Source organism: Aspergillus puulaauensis, chromosome 1 (genome assembly GCF_016861865.1).
Source record: "Aspergillus puulaauensis MK2 DNA, chromosome 1, nearly complete sequence".
In the NCBI taxonomy this organism is placed as follows: domain Eukaryota; kingdom Fungi; phylum Ascomycota; class Eurotiomycetes; order Eurotiales; family Aspergillaceae; genus Aspergillus; species Aspergillus puulaauensis.
Window position 1 is genome coordinate 3156210 of NC_054857.1, and position 20254 is coordinate 3176463.

The 20254-nt window shown below is 51.9% G+C and overlaps 9 protein-coding genes across 9 annotated transcripts; 6 read left to right on the plus strand and 3 right to left on the minus strand.

The window, feature by feature from the left end:
- Positions 1–1053: 1053 nt before the first annotated feature.
- Positions 1054–2747, plus strand: APUU_11245S (putative integral membrane protein Pth11-like; the record flags this gene model as incomplete). The annotated part of the gene is made up of 2 exons (XM_041696157.1): positions 1054–1406; positions 1466–2747. 2 exons carry the CDS (start codon positions 1054–1056, stop codon positions 2745–2747), a joined length of 1635 nt encoding a protein of 544 aa, XP_041550611.1.
- Positions 2748–3397: 650 nt separating this feature from the next.
- Positions 3398–3907, minus strand: APUU_11246A (PLAC8 family protein; the record flags this gene model as incomplete). The annotated part of the gene is made up of 3 exons (XM_041696168.1): positions 3398–3640; positions 3693–3790; positions 3853–3907. The coding sequence occupies 3 exons, from the start codon at positions 3905–3907 to the stop codon at positions 3398–3400; spliced, it is 396 nt and encodes a 131-aa protein (XP_041550612.1).
- A 1080-nt stretch (positions 3908–4987) lies between these two features.
- On the plus strand, positions 4988–6460 carry APUU_11247S (GNAT family N-acetyltransferase; the record flags this gene model as incomplete). The annotated part of the gene is made up of 2 exons (XM_041696179.1): positions 4988–6297; positions 6343–6460. 2 exons carry the CDS (start codon positions 4988–4990, stop codon positions 6458–6460), a joined length of 1428 nt encoding a protein of 475 aa, XP_041550613.1.
- An 816-nt stretch (positions 6461–7276) lies between these two features.
- APUU_11248S (tRNA (cytosine-C5-)-methyltransferase) lies at positions 7277–10098 on the plus strand (the record flags this gene model as incomplete). The annotated part of the gene is made up of 4 exons (XM_041696190.1): positions 7277–7300; positions 7356–7546; positions 7615–9735; positions 9792–10098. 4 exons carry the CDS (start codon positions 7277–7279, stop codon positions 10096–10098), a joined length of 2643 nt encoding a protein of 880 aa, XP_041550614.1.
- Positions 10099–10964: 866 nt separating this feature from the next.
- Positions 10965–14400, plus strand: APUU_11249S (glycoside hydrolase family 35 protein; the record flags this gene model as incomplete). The annotated part of the gene is made up of 9 exons (XM_041696201.1): positions 10965–11099; positions 11161–11237; positions 11302–11604; positions 11654–11920; positions 11974–11989; positions 12036–12131; positions 12178–12312; positions 12359–13025; positions 13070–14400. The coding sequence occupies 9 exons, from the start codon at positions 10965–10967 to the stop codon at positions 14398–14400; spliced, it is 3027 nt and encodes a 1008-aa protein (XP_041550615.1).
- A 350-nt stretch (positions 14401–14750) lies between these two features.
- Positions 14751–15431, plus strand: APUU_11250S (uncharacterized protein; the record flags this gene model as incomplete). The annotated part of the gene is made up of 1 exon (XM_041696213.1): positions 14751–15431. One exon carries the CDS (start codon positions 14751–14753, stop codon positions 15429–15431), a length of 681 nt encoding a protein of 226 aa, XP_041550616.1.
- Positions 15432–15891: 460 nt separating this feature from the next.
- APUU_11251A (uncharacterized protein) lies at positions 15892–16292 on the minus strand (the record flags this gene model as incomplete). Its single annotated transcript, XM_041696224.1, has 2 exons — positions 15892–16221; positions 16275–16292. The coding sequence occupies 2 exons, from the start codon at positions 16290–16292 to the stop codon at positions 15892–15894; spliced, it is 348 nt and encodes a 115-aa protein (XP_041550617.1).
- Positions 16293–17217: 925 nt separating this feature from the next.
- bfr1 (putative nuclear segregation protein (Bfr1)) lies at positions 17218–18891 on the minus strand (the record flags this gene model as incomplete). The annotated part of the gene is made up of 3 exons (XM_041696235.1): positions 17218–17376; positions 17426–18604; positions 18763–18891. The coding sequence occupies 3 exons, from the start codon at positions 18889–18891 to the stop codon at positions 17218–17220; spliced, it is 1467 nt and encodes a 488-aa protein (XP_041550618.1).
- A 371-nt stretch (positions 18892–19262) lies between these two features.
- RPB5 (DNA-directed RNA polymerase core subunit RPB5) lies at positions 19263–20092 on the plus strand (the record flags this gene model as incomplete). Its single annotated transcript, XM_041696246.1, has 3 exons — positions 19263–19364; positions 19428–19510; positions 19567–20092. 3 exons carry the CDS (start codon positions 19263–19265, stop codon positions 20090–20092), a joined length of 711 nt encoding a protein of 236 aa, XP_041550619.1.
- Positions 20093–20254: the final 162 nt, after the last annotated feature.

A 20254-nucleotide genomic window follows, 5' to 3' on the forward strand; every position in this document is an offset into this window, starting at 1 on the left:
TGATCTTGACGATTAAGCGTCGCAGGAAATGACCGGTCACTAGCATAATGAATGGGTCGCTATTGGCCCCGTCGATTGGCCAAGTTTATCGTCGTTCTCTGGCTGGCCCAACGGTGAATCGACCCAGTGCCAGTCCGAAGCCAAGCATCCACTGCTTGCCTCATCGCCGGCCTGTCATTCGTCTTGTCCTCGATCAATGGGGGCCGAATCCCCAAATGCCTGTCCTGGTCGGAAAATGGCGCTTTCCGGGGAACGCCTTTCCCCTCCTGGCGGCGTCTCCAATATCAAGAGGCAATCGCGGTTCGACGGGGGTGTGCCATGGCCACTCTTTTCGCCGTAATCTTAACAACGCTGTTATTGCTGACAGCAAGGGAGTGACATCTGTCACTGCGGAGACCGAGTCATGGCCTCTGCGATAAAAGTGAAGAGTTGCTTCCTTCATAATTCTGTCCTGATGGGTTTCCTGACTTCCTTCGCTTGCGTCCACCCTCTCGCCCGGCGCTCTTTGCGGAATACGAGTAATGGCCCATCTCCATCGTCCTAGCGCTTCGACGTCACACCAGCGGTGAAATTCATTCATCATAATTTATTTTTTCTGACCAGCGAAGATACCAAGACCAACCCCAGCCACGGTCCCCTTTTTGTACAACCTCGAAACTCTTGCTTACTCGAGCTCTTTGTTGTCGAACCCTCCCGTCAAGGGGATTGTTGCCTCGTATTGTTAACTACAAAGCTTCTTCGATCGAGATCTTCAGTGCCTTGCTTCCGAAGTTCCTGTTGCCCGATCGGCCTTTTAGCGATTCCTCGACGATCGTCGCCCTGCCATTCTCCAGTATCTGCAGAAAGCAGAGCTTGACTCCCCGCACAGTGGATTGAAGCCCGGCACGTGCTAATTCACCGAAAACGGATCGTCATGAATTACGATGTGACCGCAGAACTCTCACAACTTCAAAAGTTATTGCAATATTCTCTACGACAATAGGTCTTCAAAGAACTGGGGCTTTCTTCTCGCTGGCCCCTGCCTGGGGGGGGGTCCGTCGAGCCACCGTCAAAATGCAATCGCTGCTTCAGCCACGAGGAATCTACTCAGAAGTCCCTCCAGATATCCGGACGAGACTCGATGACAATCCGACACTTTTGGTGAGTTGGTGGGCGACAGGTGTGTCGCTTGCCATTATTGTCACCCGACTCTGTGGCCGCTATGTGCGCATCGAGCGTCTTTTCCGCGAAGACAAAATCATGATGGCTAGTATTATTCCTCTACTGGCGAGGATGGCGTTTGTGCATGTTGTGTTGATCTGGGGCACCAACAACACGAAGGTGCAAGGTTTAACCGACGAGCAGATTAGACATAGGGAAATTGGGAGTCGAATGGTCCTCGCTGCCCGTATCTTCTATGCAATTTTGTAAGGCTGCTCCCAAGAATGTTCCGAAATTACCAAGTGCTGATAGTTGTTGATTACAGTATCTGGGCAGCCAAGCTCACCGTCTGTGAATTCCTCCATCGGATTGCCGGAATGACATGGCGACGGTCGCTTCGAGTTTTCCTCATCTTCATCTACTATTTCCTAGCTTCAACCCTACTCGCAGTAGTCATCGCGACGCTCGCTGAGTGCCATCCATTTAGTCACCACTGGCAAGTCGTACCAGACCCAGGTCCGAAGTGTCGCTCTGGCTATGCCAACGTCATCACAATGGGCGCGTGCGACATCGTCACCGATCTACTCCTTGTTGCGTATCCAATTCCTCTCATCATGCGATCAAACATGTCGGCGAGGCGAAAATTCGCTCTTGTCACTCTATTTGCCCTATCGTTGATACTGGTTGCAATCACCAGCTACCGAGTACCGGCTGTGATACAACACACAGGCTCCCAGCAATATCGATCACTTTTAGCCTCCCTGGAGATATTAGCCGCTACCGCAGTCTCAAATGTAGTAGTCATTAGCTCATTCGTCAGGGACAAGGGCGTCAAGAAAGCCAAATACAAAAATACCTTGGGCTCCGCTTCCGTCAACGAGAGCCTAGACCACAGCTCTACTCGCCGTGCAACCATCACCAATCACCAATGGGGCAGTGACTCCGATCTCGCTCGCGATCTGGGCTTCCGTCTCGACCCCGAACTATACCCTCGTGATAGTGCCGAACCACGCCCAGCCCCCATCGTTACTGGGGGCCTGGTAGACCCGAACTGGTCCTTCAGCCAACAAACGACCACCTTCGATGACCAGTCGTCTACAAGCAACAGCCTCGACATGAAGGTCAGCCCGCACGAATACCTCCGCTCAAACAGAACCACCCGTGACCAATCTGAGGGCTCTCCCGACCAAGTCCCAATCTTCGATGTCGGCGGACTTCTCACTCAACCTACGCCCCCATCAACCAGCCACCGCAGCGGCCCTCCCACCGACACCCTGTCGCCGCAGTCCCAAACCACCCGCAACTCAAACAACCCCGTCCTCGCCCTCCAAGACATAAGAGGCCTTGTCTCACCTTCAGGCGATATATCCCCTCTAACAACCTCACCCTCACAACACCTCCCACCTTCAACCCTCAACCCTCCACGTCCCGGCGGTCTCCGACGCAGCTCCCAACAGGGCCGACGCCGCTCAAGTGTGCATTTCAGCGATTCCGCCGATTCACCTGTGTCGTCATTACGGACCCAATCCCAATCAGCGACTATCCACGAGAACGCGGACGAATTCGAGCTCCAGGATGTAGGGGGGTTGCTTTCGCGGAACACATGATTGTGGGAGTGTGGTTTCATCAAACATTATCCAATGCTTATGACCTATACGGCTCTTGTTCGGTGTACGAGTAGTAGTTCGGTTCAGCTCGCGTCGCCTCAGTTTATTTGGTTTTCTTAGGTTATCGGTATTATGTTAAGTTGTTTTCGTATGTTAGCGATGGCGTTTGGAATAGGTTGGTCATTTACGGGGATTATGGGTATATCCATTTGAGTACTTCGGTACAGTACATAAATTTTTAATGCATACATATTTATCACATGATAAATCATTCAGTAAATGTGTTATTACTGTAGTAGTATCTTGCCAGTTGAAAAACTTAAGTTGAGAACGTTGGAGTACCTAGAGTTCTAAAGCCCTAACTCGGATCATCGAGTTAGTGTCCAGGTCAACCCACAATCCAATCTACGATCTAAGTTGTTCACACAATTATGGAAACATTACCCAAGTCATTATGATTAGGTTATTATCCGCATCCAAAACATAGTGAGCCAATCAAATAGATAGATAAATAAGGAAATTCAGTAAAAGAGCGTCTCTACCAGCCCGCCGCGGACATGATAGAACGGTGCCACATCACAAAGGGAATCAATCCAAAATGGTATATCGCAAAACTAAAATCAAAGCGCATCGTTTTCAAGGCGTGTCATTTATTTCGGAGGGTACGCCATAGCCGCAGGAGCCTCGTAACCAGTCGCAGCCTGGAAGCGGCTGGCCTGAGCGTCGAGCTCCTTCTCCTGCTGCACGAGGGAGCAGCAGGGGCAGCAGCAGGAGAGGATGCAGTCTTCGCCGACTGAACCCTTGATGCCGAACTTCTCGCGCAGGTCGCGGCGCTTCATCATCATGAGGACCCAGCTGAGACCGCAGTAACTGGCGAGGACGAAGAGGCAGCACTAGCTGATGTTTAGTACTAGACATGCAGATACGGTGTATAAGTCAACATACGTCTCCGTTAACGTAGGAGCCTTCTTTCAGCGCGGGGTCTTGAAGGCGCTCAGAGGTTCGACCGTACATGAAACAGGCACAGCACCAGCCAATCATGCCTGGAAGAGAGGGGAAATGTTAGGATTTCTGAGCATCACAGAGAAAGGACCAGGGTGCGCACATGTTTTGGCAGGGCTGCAGCAGTCCCAGATAGAGTTGCTCCACTCGTTCGACATTTTGAAGATAGGTTTAGATACGGATGAGAGATGATAAGAAGAGAAGGCCGAATTGAACCGAAGAAATCAAAAATCAGAATTGGAGGCTCGGACAGGAAGGGGGAAGGAGGATTTAAGTCAAACTGCCCTCAATGATCATCGCTCGGCTCGCAAACACAAACATCACGACTCTCCAATGGTAGGCGGGACATCGGAGACGTGCAGACAAACCCACCAAAGTCAAGCGTGAGGCTATGGGAAAAAACACGAGACCCTGGAGACGGCAGGGGCAGGATTTTGGGTGAGGCTGAAAGCAAACACGAGCGGACAGATGAGGATAGACAAGGGTTTTGCTTGGAGGGGCGATAGTGTCATGCCATGGCTCGTATTAGTGAATGTGGTGGACGAGTCTTCAACGCGGCTGGCCCGTTCAGGACGATCTACGTCTGAATACGAGCATGGGTCTTTTTTATCTTTTTACACTCTTTTATGGAGAGGAACGGGACGATCACGTTTCTGATGAGAACAGTTGTTGGTCAGTTGGCACTTGGCAGCTTCTCTGAGTGAATGGACGTTGAGGGCGCTGGGAATCGACCGATTAAGAAGGAGCCAGCGGTCGATCGTGCCTTCTTTAAACAGCAACTCCCAGTCAGACCCTTCACTTCCAAGACTCTTGTCCTCCTTTCTTGCTGCAATGCTACTGCAAAGCCGAAGGACTGACGGGAAACATGCTTTATAACTACTTCAGGCATCCAGCCGAGGCTAGAAGATGGTTCCCTGGATGGTCGAGTATATCCGCAACACTACAAGCCTTTCGGCAGATCACCGTTTGAACATCAGCTTGTTCAGATGCGGGGTCGGCGACTCGTACCAGATTATGATCCAATTCAATCGAAAACGGACAAGCATCGCACATGCCGCCACCACCTGTCAAGGCCCTGCGACGCTTTGGGGCTGGTGTACCCTGGATGGCGGATTGCTATAAACTTGACGTCAAACTGACCGAACAATTTATAACGAGCACAACAGAGCTCTCGGATTTAGTTTTTCTTAGGTATATGCACGCGACAATGTCTTCCACCAAGTCACCAATGCCTGAAAATGAAGTTCGACTGCTGCCATCTCCCGAATGGCATTGAAGTGGGCGTGACCCCGGTCTTTGGGGGGTTCAAGTTCCAGGCAAAATCCCACGAGGAATATGGCTCCTTCCCGCCAGAGTGGACTGTCTGTCTATCGACGAAGGAGGGGCCCGATTGTCATTTTGAAGACGCCAACGATACCGACTCGCGCCCTTTCACTGTCCCCTCCCTGAACTGCGACGCACTATACCTGTCATCGTTATCGTTGCCTTCCTGTAAGGACCTCAAGCCGAGCAGCGCACCCACAAGGTTGGTCGCAATGGTCTTATGGGTCACGTTCTATTGGTATTTCCAGGAACCGGATCCTACATCGTCCAAGCCGGGCCCTCCTAGTACCTCTAATGCAGCTCCGAGGACAAAGGAATGGCTCCTCCACATCCAACGCCTGGGAATCCTGTCCCGAAAAGACCAAATGCTAAAGATCGAGCGCTTAGGAATGGTCGGCACCAGGGATACCTCAGTCAACTCTAAGTCAGATATGTTCATCACCCAAAAGGCCTTCTGGCAGCTGGACCCCCGGATTCATCTCTTCAGCATCAGCTCCGTCATGCCAGAACCGGGCCAGGTCTACCCTGGACCCTCCGGCTCCCTCGACTCTCTAGGAGTAGGCTTCCCTTTCGGCGCTGGTCCACTCACGGCCGGCACATTCCTTCCCCCCTACTACCCTCCACAACCTCTAGAGTATATCTACACAGGACACATCCGTCACCCACGCCGCCCAAAGGCATATATCCAAGGCGAAGTATTCTACGTCCGCTGGATCCCAAGTGGGGGAGAGTTTCTTACCTTCCGGGTCCCTGTCCTTCCGACGACGAACGCCCTCCACAGACATCCGTCAACATCAAGCGAACGAAGCAATTCGGGACCAAACCTCTGTCTGGACTCCGACCTATCCAATGACCTTAAGCTCGTCTATGACTGGGTCCAAAAACGACCGCCGGATACAGCGCTCCCACGCCGCAAATCAATCGTCGAGCAGTCTAGTTTCCTAGAGGAGCGCATGTGTGCCCAGAATTCCTTCCCAGTGCTAGTATGCTGGGACTCTCATCCAATGGGGTACTTTGAGTTATTCTGGGTTTTGGAAGATTCTGTTTGTCGGTTTCTCGACCATGCAGACGATTTTGATCGTGGAGTGAGGTGTTTTATTGGAGGGGAGGAGTTTCTGGAACCGAAGTACTTGAAACGATGCATGAGTTCGTTGGTCCATCATTGCTGGCTTTACGATCTGAGAACAAACACGGTTGTTTGTGAGTGTAGGGCTGATAATCTTGAGTATGTCATTTTCTTTCTATGTGGGTTTATGCTAACTTGTTGAAGCGTTATCTTTGCTTTGGAGTCTATTGGGTTCAGTAGACTCAAGGATGTCAAGTCTCCTGGTCAACATAATACCATAATGACGATTGGCCGCGGTAGGTGGGTAGCGCCGGTGTTATAATCCATTGACGGCGGACACCTTCCCAGCCAAGCAATATCTATGGACTATGTCTGAAATGTTATATCAAAAGAGGTAGTGGCAGGTATTGCTAAGCGCAGTCATACACGCGAACCTTTTGATCGCACCCTAATGCCGGCCATTTTTGATTTCAGACATGTAGAGCAATAGCCTCGATACGCGACTGACAGCTTAGATGTTCGATATCCATATTTTCTGGTATTCTTAACTTCCATTGTATGTCTCCTGACTGAATCTTACTCGCATCGAGCACACGGTTTAGCCCTAATCACATGACTATCCGGTCAATATATAGCAGTGTTTCGAAGAAGGGAAAGAACTAAGCAGATATCTGAGAGACCGAATCTAATGGTATAAAGTGAGAATGGAAACCGGACAAAGCGCTTGGTTATTCGAAGAGTTACTATCGAAAAGGTAAATCTTCAATGTGTAAATGAATATATAAAAAAGAAGCGATCGGGGTTTAGATGACTGGGTATTGAGCCAAGCGACCAAAACCGAGAGTATAACCCCCAGGGCCCGCAATAATATTGATTTAATGCTATCAGGATGATGAAAGACTAAACTGTAAACATTGCAACTGTTTTTCATTTCGTGTGGACGAATAGTATACCTTCCGGAAAGGGAAGGCATGTCATGTGATACAAATAACTAGATTACATAATAGACAGCGGGGAAGGCGGCGAGGCCACGGAAGAACAATGTTCCCGGCGGGATCTTTTTGGGAAGCTCAAAAATTCCCCGAAATACGCCTGTGTCTGATTCCAATTCCTGAAGGCCTGCTTTTCGATTCTAGCCATGGGTAAGCGCGATAAGAAGAAGGTTAGTTGATGTGCAAGCCAATTGATCTGTTTCAAGTGTTGACGTTCTGCTGCAGTTCAATAAGGGTGGTAAAGGTGGTGGCGGCGGCGGCCAGCGTCAAAACTGGCAAGACCTGCCAAGGGCCAACGCGAAGCTCGAGAATTACTACAATGCGCAAGGATTTATTCCCGAGGAGGAGCGTGAGGTCTTCTGGGAAACGCTCAGGAAGGATCTTCCTAACAGTTTCCGTTTCACGGGTTCAAAAGGGTATTGCATATTCTTTCGCATCCAAGTTTGGATCCGGCGCTAACTAGCCTTTTTTTCTTCTTTTGAAGCCATGCGCTTTCTGTCCAGGAACGACTGAAGGACTTCTATATCCCCGAAATCACTGCTGTTCAGTATGAGGGCAATAACGTCGAGCCCCCTCGCCCGGTGGAATGGTACCCTGAAGGCCTGGCGTGGTCGATGACTACCCCCAAGCAGGTGATCCGCCGCTTTGCGCCGTTCGCCTCGTTCCAGAAGTTCCTCGTTGCCGAAACCGATGTGGGAAATATTAGCAGACAGGAGGTCGTCAGTATGATTCCTCCGCTTCTCATGGACCTGCGTCCTGGTATGACGGTTTTGGACATGTGCGCTGCGCCCGGTAGTAAGTCTGCGCAGCTCATGGAGCTGGTCCACGTCGGTGAGGAGGATGCGATGCTTGAGGTTTCCAAGCAAGTCAAGGAAGGGACCGTGGGACCGGAGCCTGCTGGACCAGAGGGACTTGACGATGATGGACGAACAACCGGCTTGCTCATTGCCAACGACAGCGACCACAAGCGTGCGCACATGTTGGTTCACCAGATGAAGCGCCTTAGCTCCCCGAACCTTATCGTAACGAACCACGACGCCACGATGTACCCCTCTATTAGACTTCCGCCTAAGCCTAACGCCGACGGAAAGACCTCCCCGAACCGGTACCTCAAGTTCGACCGCATCCTTGCAGACGTGCCTTGCACTGGTGATGGAACGGCAAGGAAGAACTACGGTGTTTGGAAGGATTGGACCCCTATGAACGCCGTCGGCCTGCACGCTACCCAAGTTCGGATTCTTGTACGTGCCCTACAGATGCTGAAGGTCGGCGGCCGCGTGGTATACTCTACATGTAGTATGAACCCGATTGAGAATGAGGCCGTTGTGGCGAGTGCCATTGAGCGCTGTGGTGGTACTGAGAAGGTCAAAATCGTTGATTGCAGCAATGAGCTCCCGGGCCTGAAGAGAGTTCCTGGGTTGAAGTCATGGAAGGTGATGGACCGGGAGAGCCGTTTGTGGAACAACTGGGGAGAGATCGAGGAGAAGAGGGCAGAATCAGGCATTGCTGGTCTTGGCCGAATCGCAGAGGGCATGTTCCCGCCACCCAGCGAAATGCCACTGGACAGATGTATGCGCATCTATCCTCACCTGCAGAACACTGGTGGTTTCTTCATTACAGTTCTGGAGAAGCAGTCTGAGATCCGTGCCAAGCCAGAGGATTCATCCAAGGTGATCCCCAAGGGCACCGTGGCTGCTCTTACCGAGGAACTTGAGGCCAAGCAGAAGAATGGAACCGGAGAGCCTCTCGAGAAGATAGACGCTCTCGACGACCTTGTGCCTCACGACAAGGCGGCCGACTTGGAGAAGGAAAAGAATGCGTCCGTCGCTGAAGCTACCCACCAAATACCGTACTCTGCTTCCGACCAGTTTTCCTCAGTTAAGCGGAGTGCCGACGGTCTAGAAGAATCACTTCCCGTGAAGAAGACAAAGCTCGACGACGGCACCGAAGTCGTGATCGGAGACCGTCCTATCCACCAACCCCCACCTGCCCAGGAGGTTGAGACCACAGAAACATCCGATGCCATTCCCACTCCTGGACCCTCAGATACGCCCCAGGTATCGTCAGCACCGGAAGCTCAACCAAAGCCCCTCCAGAAGCGGAAACCCGGTCAGCCCATTGAGGAGCCCTTCAGGTACCTGGATCCAAACCACCCAGAACTCCTCCCGATCTTCAAGTTCTTCGAGATTTCAGACCGCTTCCCTCGTGATCGGTTCATGGTCCGCAATGTCGAGGCGAACCCCTCAAGAACGGTCTACTACACTAGCGCTCTCGCTCGGGACATCTTAGTTGCCAACCAAGGCCACGGTATCAAGTTCGTCCACTGCGGTGTCAAGATGTTTGTGAAGCAGGATGCACAGCGCCTTGATGTGTGCCGGTGGCGCATTCAGACAGACGGTCTGCGAATGGTCGAGCCCTGGCTCGGCCCCTCTAGGGCAGTCACTCTGACCCAGAAGGAGACCTTCCGGAAACTCCTCGTGGAGATGTTCCCCAAGGTCGACGGCGGTGGCTGGCAAAATCTCGGCGAGATTGGTGAGCGCGTGAGGGACATCCCTATGGGATGTAGTATCATCTATATCAACCCGAAAGGGGATGACAAATTCAGGTATGTTTCGTAAATGACTTATTTAATATTTGAGTGGTTTTCGCTAATTTGCACAGTGAGCGAATGGTTCTCCCGCTTTGGCGATCTCTGCACTCCATCAACCTCATGCTTCCCAAAGAAGACCGCCGTGCGTTGCTTCTTCGGCTCTTCAACGACACCACCCCGGTAATGAACACGACGCAGAAGCGCACGGAGGCCGAGGCCAAGGGCTCTGACGCTGCCGTAGAAGCCATCGCAACAGAGGAAGAGGCAATCAAGGAAGAGAACGCCGCCATTGGCGAGGATGAGCAGGAGCAGATGGACACACGGGAAACATACACGCAGGCGAATGAGGAAGAGGATCGCTTCAATACTACTGTATAATTCTTCTTTAGGGTTAACATATACCGAACAAAAGCTTACGATTTCTGGCACTGACAAATTGTAACAAGTAGATCCTTAGGTTGAAGTGGGAGCCTGTCTACCTATTTTTTAGTTCCTACTTATAGAAGGCACGCGTCAACACTGCTCCTTCCCCATCGGGTGTTATAGCCTGAGGTGTCGATGTTGCCCTCGAAAGACAGAGGAACTCCCATTCAACACCGGAGTTGTATGATGCTTGCATAAGTACTAAGGTACGGTAGTGCGTGCTCCGGAGAACTCGGATAATAGAGTTGCTTTAATGAGGACGGACTCCGGTATTAATCACCCAACCGGATAATTAGGAGCTGGCAATTTACATCCCTGTCAATCGCATTCAGCAACTTTGAAAACCGCGCTCTGGGGTTTGTAAAACCGGTGAAAACTGGATACCAGCGGATGGAAGAAAATACACTGCTCGTTGAGTATGGTTATTGAATAACTGCTGGTGGCCAGTTTCAATCGAGAATGTCCATATACAAGAAAGAATGTTGATGGAGGGCTACCGTGTGAGATGCGGAGAAATTCCCCCGCGATCGACTGGTCTCATCTCCATCCCCCTCGTCTTTCCAGGCTTGAGAACAATTTAGCGAGATGAAGCACTCCAACTTGCCATTGGACGCCAGTACATCTTCTCCCGTCTCGACTAAGGTATGGTTAAGATTACTCGTCTTGCATCATTGGGACCGGGTGTCCGCACGCAATTAACTCACCATGAGGGGAGAGGCGGGGGTGAGAGAAATAAAAGATAAATAGGTAATTGCCTCTCCCCTGGAAATTAGCCTTCTGATGTTTGTCAGCTAAGGCATTTTAGTTAACTAACTATCACCATGAGACTGTTCTCCGTCGGTGCCGCTGCACTGCTGGCAGCTCAGGCCTTCGGTGCTTCTCTTACGCATAAGCTCAATGGCTTCACGATCACCGAGCATCCGGATCCTGAGAAGCGCGATATTTTACAGAAATATGTATGTCTGCGCTTTCTTTTGTTCCAGTGGCTTGGTTTGATGTGGCTAATTGAATGGGCAGGTTACCTGGGATGACAAGTCCATCTTCGTCAACGGCGAGAGGGTCATGCTCTTTTCTGCGGAAATTCATCCGTGGAGGTATTTATCTATTCCAAGTCTTACCTGTATTGTTTTGATTGAGTGCATGTACTGATCCTAGAAGACTCCCAGTACCCTCGCTGTGGAAGGACATCCTGCAAAAAGTCAAAGCCCTCGGCTTCAACTGCGTCTCGATCTATGTCGACTGGGCCCTGCTTGAAGCAAAGCCTGGCGAGTACCGAGCTGAAGGCGTCTTTGCCTGGGAACCGTTCTTTGACGTCGCAGCTGAGCTGGGTATTTACCTGATTACTCGGCCGGGCCCATACATCAATGCAGAGGCTTCTGGGGGTGGGTTTCCGGGCTGGCTGCAGAGAGTCAACGGAACGCTCCGATCGGCGGATAAGGCCTTTCTAGATGCTACGGAGAAGTAAGTCACCCTGGGTTTTACAGTTGTTTGTGTACTCACTTAGTTCCAGCTATGTGTCTCACATCGGCGCGCTTATTGCCAAGTACCAGATCACCAATGGTGGACCGGTGATCCTTTACCAGCCTGAAAACGAGTATAGCGGTGCCTGCTGTGGGTCGGAATTTCCTGACCCTGAGTACTTCCAGTATGTCATCGACCAGGCTCGCAGGGCGGGGATCGTAGTGCCGACGATTAGCAACGACGCTTACCCGGGTGGTCATAATGCTCCGGGAACTGGAAAGGGGGAGGCCGATATTTACGGGCATGATAACTATCCGTAAGTGGTGTTTGATGCTCATATTGTAATGCTTTTAAACTAACTTCTGATAGAATCGGGTTTGACTGCGTATGTATATCGCTCGGAAAGAGGCCCCCCCAGCTAACGAATACAGACGAACCCTGATATATGGCCCGAGGGCAATCTGCCAACCGACTACCGCGACTTGCATCTTGAGATGAGCCCGTCAACGCCATACTCGCTTGTCGAGGTGAGTTTGCTTTTTGACTTTAACGAGAAAGACCTAACGACCGCAGTACCAAGCAGGTGCATTCGACCCATGGGGTGGCCCTGGATTCGAGAAATGCGCTGCCCTCGTAGACCACGAGTTTGAAAGAGTGTTCTATAAGAATACGTTTAGCTTTGGAGTCGGCATTCTTTCACTGTATATGGTGAGTTGACACATCCCTCGTATACCTGGCTCAACTAACAGTCCAGACTTTTGGCGGAACGAACTGGGGAAACCTAGGCCATCCAGGGGGATACTCCTCTTATGACTACGGTTCACCCATCACCGAAACACGAGAAATCAACCGAGAAAAGTACAGCGAGCTGAAACTGCTTGGAAATTTTATCAAATCGTCCCCGTCATACCTCCTAGCCACTCCAGGAAACTTGACCAACGCAACATACACCAACACAGCGAGTCTAACCGTGACACCATTAATTGGACACGACACGGGTTCGTTCTTCGTGCTTCGTCACAGCGATTACAGTAGCCAGGAGTCTACTTCCTATAAGCTCCGACTCCCAACTAGTGCCGGGCATGTCACCATTCCTCAACTCGGGGGGTCGTTGGTACTTAACGGCCGTGACTCGAAAGTTCACGTCACTGACTATGACGTTGCTGGAACAAATATCCTCTACTCAACTGCTGAAGTTTTCACGTGGAAGGAGTTCCACGACGGCAAGGTCCTTGTATTGTACGGTGGCCCTGGCGAGCATCATGAATTGGCTGTCTCGGTCAACGCAACCGTGAAATCTCTTGAGGGACCCAAGTCAGGAATTTCTTCTAAACGAATTCGCAACGCCGTGGTGGTTTCTTGGGACGTCGAGCCTGACAGGCGTATCATTCAGATCGACGACCTGAAAATAATCCTTCTTGGTACGTTACCTAGATAATCATTTTTACAGATACTGACAGTATAGATCGGAACTCTGCGTACAATTACTGGGTGCCGCAGATTGGTACCGAGACCAGTATTCCCTATGGTACGGAGAAGGCAGTTGCTGCGTCCATCATCGTCAAAGCTGGATACCTCATTCGCAATGCTTTTGTTAAGGACCACGGCCTGCACCTCATTGCCGACTTCAATGCCACCACAGCAATCGAAGTAATCGGTGCACCGCAAACAGCAAAGGCCCTCTTCATCAACGGCAAGGAAGCGCAGCATACCGTCGACAAGAACGGTATCTGGAAGACAGAAATCCAATACTCAGCCCCGGAGATAACCATCCCCAGTCTCGAGAACTTGGACTGGCAGTACCTCGACACACTCCCAGAAGTCGAAGCGGACTACGACGACTCCGCCTGGCCAGACGCAGATCTGCCCACCAAAAATTCACTCTACCCTCTCAAGACCCCGACGTCCCTCTACGCAAGCGACTACGGCTTTCACGCCGGATACCTTCTTTTCCGCGGTCACTTCACCGCAAATGGCAAGGAGAGCAACTTCTCCATCCAAACTCAGGGCGGACAGGCATTCGGCTCCTCCGTCTGGCTCAGCGGGACATACCTAGGTTCCTGGACGGGCGATAACGACTACCAAGACCACAATGCAACATACACCCTTCCCTCTTCCTTGACTCCAGGAAAGGAATACGTCTTCACAGTCGTCGTCGACAACATGGGCCTAAACGAGAACTGGATCGTCGGCGAGGACGAGATGAAGAAGCCCCGCGGAATCCTCAACTACAAACTCTCAGGCCACAACGCCAGCGCCATCACCTGGAAATTAACCGGGAATCTCGGAGGCGAGGACTACGCCGATAAATCGCGCGGCCCGTTAAACGAGGGCGGGCTCTACGCTGAGCGTCGCGGATACCACCAGCCCTACCCGCCTTCCGACACCCAGAAATGGAAATCGGCATCCCCGCTTGATGGATTGAAAGACGCAGGAATCGGATTCTACACCGCTTCATTTGATCTTGATATCCCGCGCGGCTGGGACGTGCCGATTTTCTTTAACTTTGCGAACAGCACGACCCCGGCGCCCGCTTATAGAGTGCAGCTGTATGTGAACGGGTGGCAGTATGGCAAGTATGTGAATAATATTGGCCCGCAGACCAAGTTTCCTGTCCCAGAAGGAATTTTGAATTACCAGGGAACGAACTGGGTCGCGGTGACGCTGTGGGCGCAGGAGAGCGAGGGTGCCAGGCCGGATAGTTTCGAGTTGAGTCATGGACGGCCGGTGAGGACGACGTTGGATGTTGAGTTGGTGGAACTGGAGCGATATCGTCCAAGGAAGGGGGTTTATTAAGTAGGCTACTGTATTTAGTTATTTGTCTTGGGCTTACTCCGTACGGATACGAGACATAATATACTTTGGTGTTGTTATCGAGAAAAGCAATGGCGGCGTGCAGCCAGCAGTGCAGGGGTCCATCCCAGCCACCGAATAAACAACCAGAAAACCACCACCACCGCATAAATCCAACCTCTCCCCCAAATCTACCTGGACATCGCTCAAATGCTTGAATTCCAATAATCCCGACCGAAAAAATATCCGAAAAACCATGCGCCATTACCGTTCTGCACCTCCATAACGTGTCGAACCAGAAAAACAAGCCCTAACTTCTTTACTTTCCAAAACACCGGACTACACCACCAAGAATGCCGCCTCCACCACTCAATCTGAACCTCAACCTCCAACCCCCTCCTTCCGACTCCCCTCTCAACAACAACAACCTCAACACCGATACCAACACCGACACCAGCATCCTCCCTTTAATAAAACCCCGCGCCGATTCCTCCGAAACAGCAAACCACATCACCCACAACGCCATCTCCATCCCCTCCACCTACGGCCGCACCTCCAACCCGCCCAACCCAGGCGTAATCGTCGGCGCAACCCTCGGCGCTGTCGCCGGCTTCCTCCTCCTGCTCTACCTGCTCTATCTCGGCCTCACATCCGGGCGGCGCTTCAGCGCATCCACAATCGGCGCTACATCGACAACGCCGTCTGAGATTGTAGACGTGGGGTTCCGAAACCGCGGCGCGCGCTCTGGATACGGGGGACCTGGCGGCCGACGGCGCAGGGAGGACGAGGTTATTGTTGAGGAGAGTTTGACGAGTCGCTCGAGGACGGATGGGGGCGGGGTTGTGGAGGTTGAGGAGGAGGAGAGCGTGATTGATCCGCCGCCGAGTTCGAGATATCGGTCTAGGAGTCGGAGTAGTAGGAGTTCGTCGCGGACGAGGAGTGATCGGTATCGAAGGCATCGAGGGGGTGGAGGGGTGAGGGGGGTGGATCCGATGGCTTATGGGGGAGGGAGCGAGTTTAGTGAACGGTCTTGATTGATTTCTTTCTTTCTTTCTTTCTTATTAGAATGTGGATGGGATGGATTTTATTCTATACTACTATGATGGCTTGACGGTTTCTGCTTTTTGATGTTAAGGATACCATACGAGATGATTGTTAATGATAATGAGATGAAGGATTGTACGCCCCAACTATGAGCCCTGCTTACGGACCTAATAGGTATAGTAATTTTCAGACAGAAGAATACAAAGGATATCGATATTAATGAGACAGTCAGCAAACAGTCTGAAAATCCAGTAAAGGAACCATGATTCATGCCCAGTAAAATCCCAAGTCATGCGCCGAACAAGGCCGAAGAGTGAAAGCAACTTAAAGCAGCGAGCGAAAAGACAGACTCCGCAAGGGATGCGCGGAGCAAGAAAAAAAAAAAAAACACAACAACCCCAATTCAACAACCTCCACACAACCTCATCGTCAAGATGCGACGCCCGGCATCTAGAACAGAATATCCAAACAGCAGCAGCAAGCCATAGCCGCTAGAATACCAGCGCAGATACCCCCGCCGGATCCGCCGCCACGGCCGCCGCGGTCGTCAGCATAGTAACCCTGCTGTTGCGGGTAGCCCTGCTGAGGGGGATAGTACATAGGTTGTTGCTGCGGCGGGTATCCGCCCTGCTGAGGGTATCCGTATCCTTGTGGGGGAGGAGAGCCATAGCCTTGCGGGGGAGGAGAGCCACCGTAGTAGTCTTGCGAAGCGCCGGGCGGAGGAGTGGGTTGGCCGTAGGGATCGTGGACCGGGGCAGGGTAGGAAGGAGGCGGACCGTCCTGGGTGGATGTTAGCTCGATGTTTAGAGAAAGATCCGAGGGCGGAGACGTACCGGCTTATTGTAGGACATTTTGGGAGACGTTAGGGGAGGGTGGAGGGTTGTAGGTGGTGAGAGTGGTGAGATGGAAGAGGTTGAGAAATTGTTGGGAGGCGCAAGGAGGTGACACTAGACGCCGAGGTTGGAATTCCGGGTTGTTTCCAGCGGGCACTGCTATCGTGGCTCAAGTCTTGGATGGAGAGAAGGAATGAAGCGAAGAGCCCAATTTCTTGTATACTAGAGACAGAAAGCCAGAGAGAAAGATTATGGAGAAGAGGGGAAGACGGAGGAAGAGCGAAGGAGCCGAAATGCCAGCGCTTAAGAAAAGACAGAAGATGCGCACAATCCAGCCTCACTTGGCGCCACGGTCCAGTCTAGGCAGCGCTATTCACTTGGACCAAAGTCGCCATCCACCGATAATAATATATTCACTTTCTACTGAATCTTGGGGGTATTACTGCGGCGCTTACGAGTCCAACAGGAGCAGAGTGGCTGTCCGCCAGTCGGAGCGTCTCTTTTGCTGCACAGCCACTGCAGGTGGCTAGTCACATGGCTCTGCGGAGTTGTGGCGTCTCGGCCCTCGGAGTTAATGAATGATAGATAGATGTCTGGACAATCGCTTCTTGCTTTCCAACTCAGATCAATACATACAATTCGCTCAAAGTCCTGCTTCTCCGCACGCTTTCAAGGAGAGTGAGGGGAGTTCAATTACATGGAGGAATATAATAACAAAGAACCAATTGCTTGACGGAGCGTCATCGTGAACAAAAAAAAGAAAAAAAAAAAGGAAATGAAGAAATCCGGTATAGAAATGAGGTGTTGAAGAGGTGTATAGGTCGGTGATGAGCGTAAGAAGATGGATGGTGGCAATGCTAGATGCAAGGTTTTTGGAGGATCCCTCATGCTGTCAAGTGCAAGTGCAACGTGCAACGCTATGCAGGATTCTATAGACAACTGTTTAAGCCTTCTCCTCTAGGGAGGCCTTCTGAAGGTCGTCGGCCGCCTCTGCAGCCGCGTCCTTCTCGCCGGTCTTGCCGTTGGTCTTGCCGTTGGTCTCGGTGGCAGCGCTCTCTTCCGCATCGAGGCGGGAAATCTCTTCCTTGGCCTTGTTGATGTTCTACACAACGTTAGCATCATGGATGTATATTTATAATAGTAGGTCATACCTCGGTAGTCTTAGCGGACTGGTCCTTCTTCCATTCGGTGATCTTGGCCGCAAGCTTCTCAACCACAGCGGGGACGTCGGACTGGTTCATAGGAGGGTCGATCTTGACCTTGGCGAAGTCCTCAATGATACCAACGTTCATGTTGAACTTGGTCTCCGTAGGCGTGGCAGCAGCAGGGGTGCCATTGGCACTGCCCTTCTTACCCTTCTTGCCCTTCTTTCCACCGGTGCCGACAAAGTATTCGTCCTCGTCCTTCTTCAGAACCTTCATGCCCTTGATGCCAGAGTCATCGACCTTGCGGCCAACCTCGGCACGGAAAGCGGGGGTTTCGTCCTTCTTTTCGCTGAGGCCAAGGGCGGCGAAGTCGTAGGCTGGGTTGAAGTGACGGACAAGACCCTGGGCGACCAGAATCTCATCAGTGTAAGCAGGGCGAGAGGCCTCTTCCAGCTTCTTGTCGGCAATCTTCCGCTTCTTCTCGCGATCGAAAGCTTCGCGCTGAGCCTTTTGCTTCTCCCGGCGGACTTTCCAGGCCTCATCCTCATACTCCTTGTAGGCCTTGCGGGCCTTGTAGTAGTTGTCCTTGACCTCACGGATGGCAGCCCACTTCGTCTGCTGCTCACCATGGAGCTTGGTGCGCTCGTCACGCAGCGCATTCAAGTTCTTGAAAACACCATCTTGCTCCGCCTTGATCGCATCGAGTTCCTTCTGGATCTCCGTGTACTTGTCGCTCAGAGCCTTGGCCTCGGGGTTGTCGAGGGTCTTCTTGAGGGTAGCAATCTGGGCCTTGAGGTCGTCGATCACCTTCTGGGCATCGTCGAGGCTGGCGAAGTTCTTGCGCTGCTTGCGCATGCTAGAAACATCGGCGAGAATCTTCTTCTCCTCCACCAGGCGGAGGGTACCAGAGTCGACCTGTTTCTCCAGACGGGAAATTTCACGGTCCATCTCCTCGACGTTCTTAAAAGACATGCGGGTGCGGGAGTTGTTCTGCTCCGCAATGCGGGCCTTGAGTGTCGCATCGATGCCATTGATCTTCTCCTGAGTGCTCGTTCGCGAGGCCTTGAATCCCTGCTGCTTCTGGCGAATCGAGGACAGCTCAGCACGGAGCTCCTGCTGTCTCTTTGCGGTAGGCGAGTCCTGGTTGTTGGGCTTGGCGGTTTCGATCTTGGCCTTGACTTGGTTCTGGTATAATTAGCATTTGAAACACACCCGACAAGTGAAACGGAACGAGAAAATATCCCAACTGAGGGTATAGGTAACCAAGTATAGGCATCCACGTGACAGGGACCAATGGGCATTGTGTGACGGGGATGAACAATTGGATTCATAAGGGCGCATACCAATTTCTCCTGAACAGCAGAGTGTTCCTTCTCGGCCTGGGCGAGATTGGCCTTGTACGTATCCTCATCAGGCCGAGTAGGCCTCACCTTGGGCTCAGAGGCCACATCGGACTTGACCGCAGCGGCCATTGTTGGGCGGGGAAAAGGCGAAGGACGAGAGAGCGGAGTCGAGGGAAAATTGGGAAGAGCACAAAACCCCGAGAAAAATCCCAGAGGCAGGGAAGAATAGAAAAGAGAGAGGAAAGCAGTAAGAAAGATAGGACGGGGGGAGAGAGAACCGGACAGTGCAGTGTGGAATTGAATCTTTCTGGCCTTTTGCGTTCTGGCGCATTCTTTTCATTGGCGGCGCTTACCGTTGGCGCTCTTAGCGCTGTCAGCCGATTTTTCGACTCCCTCACTTGCTTTCAACATCCATTCACCGACCCTTCTCTTTTCCCTCACCACAACTTTTTCTTTCTTTCGCTCTTTCACCCGTATCGTCTACCTTTCTCTCTGCGGCCATGGACGAAGATTACACTAATGTCGGCTCCGGCGAGGGCGACCGCGAGACCACCCGAGTCTGGCGCACTTGGCGAACGGTCTTTGAGATGCTGCGGGACCGCGTACGTTCTTGATCTTACAGTCGCTTCCATGCGGTCGCAATCGTCTAATACGAGTTGGTACAGGGATACGAAGTCACAGACGAAGAAGTCCAAATCAAGCTCGACGAGTTCAAACTGAAATATGTGGATGACAAAGGATATCCCAGGTCCGCACACCTTTAACTACACACATTCGCATGGGTACCTAACAAGACGCAAACAGCCGCGAAAAGTTAAAGATCCAAGCCCGCCCGACCGAAGCCATGAAGGCGAAATACACGGCCCTCCCCACACCCTCCAACCGCGAGCCCCAAGCGGACTGTGGCACAATCTACATCGAGTTCTGCCCCGATGACAGCGGTATCGGTACCAAGCAAGTGCGCTCTTTCAACCACACCGTCGATGAAGGCAACTTCCACACCGGCATCTTCATCACTAAAACGCCAATCTCTCCCTCCGCTGTGCGCCTTCTCAACGGGATCCCCGGCCGCATCTGCGAGCATTTCCAGGAACAGGATCTTCTGGTTAACATCACACGGCACGAGCTTGTCCCGAAACACGTCCTTTTGAGCCCGGAGGAGAAGGGCCGTCTGTTACAGCGATACCGTTTGAAGGAGTCGCAGCTGCCGAGAATGCAGGTGTCAGATCCCGTCGCTAGGTATTTGGGGCTGAGGCGCGGACAGGTTGTCAAGATCATCCGGCGGAGTGAGACTGCAGGGCGTTATGCTAGTTACCGATGGGTTATTTAAGCTTCGGTTGGGATAGGATCGTGGTCCAGATTCGAATTCTGATGGCTTGCGACCAACCAGCGCAGGCCACCGAATCGGCTGACGGAAATAATCCTCACGAGTCGAGAGAAGAAAAACAACGAAAGAAAAGAAAATAGGCATTGGGCAGCATGGCGTAACGGC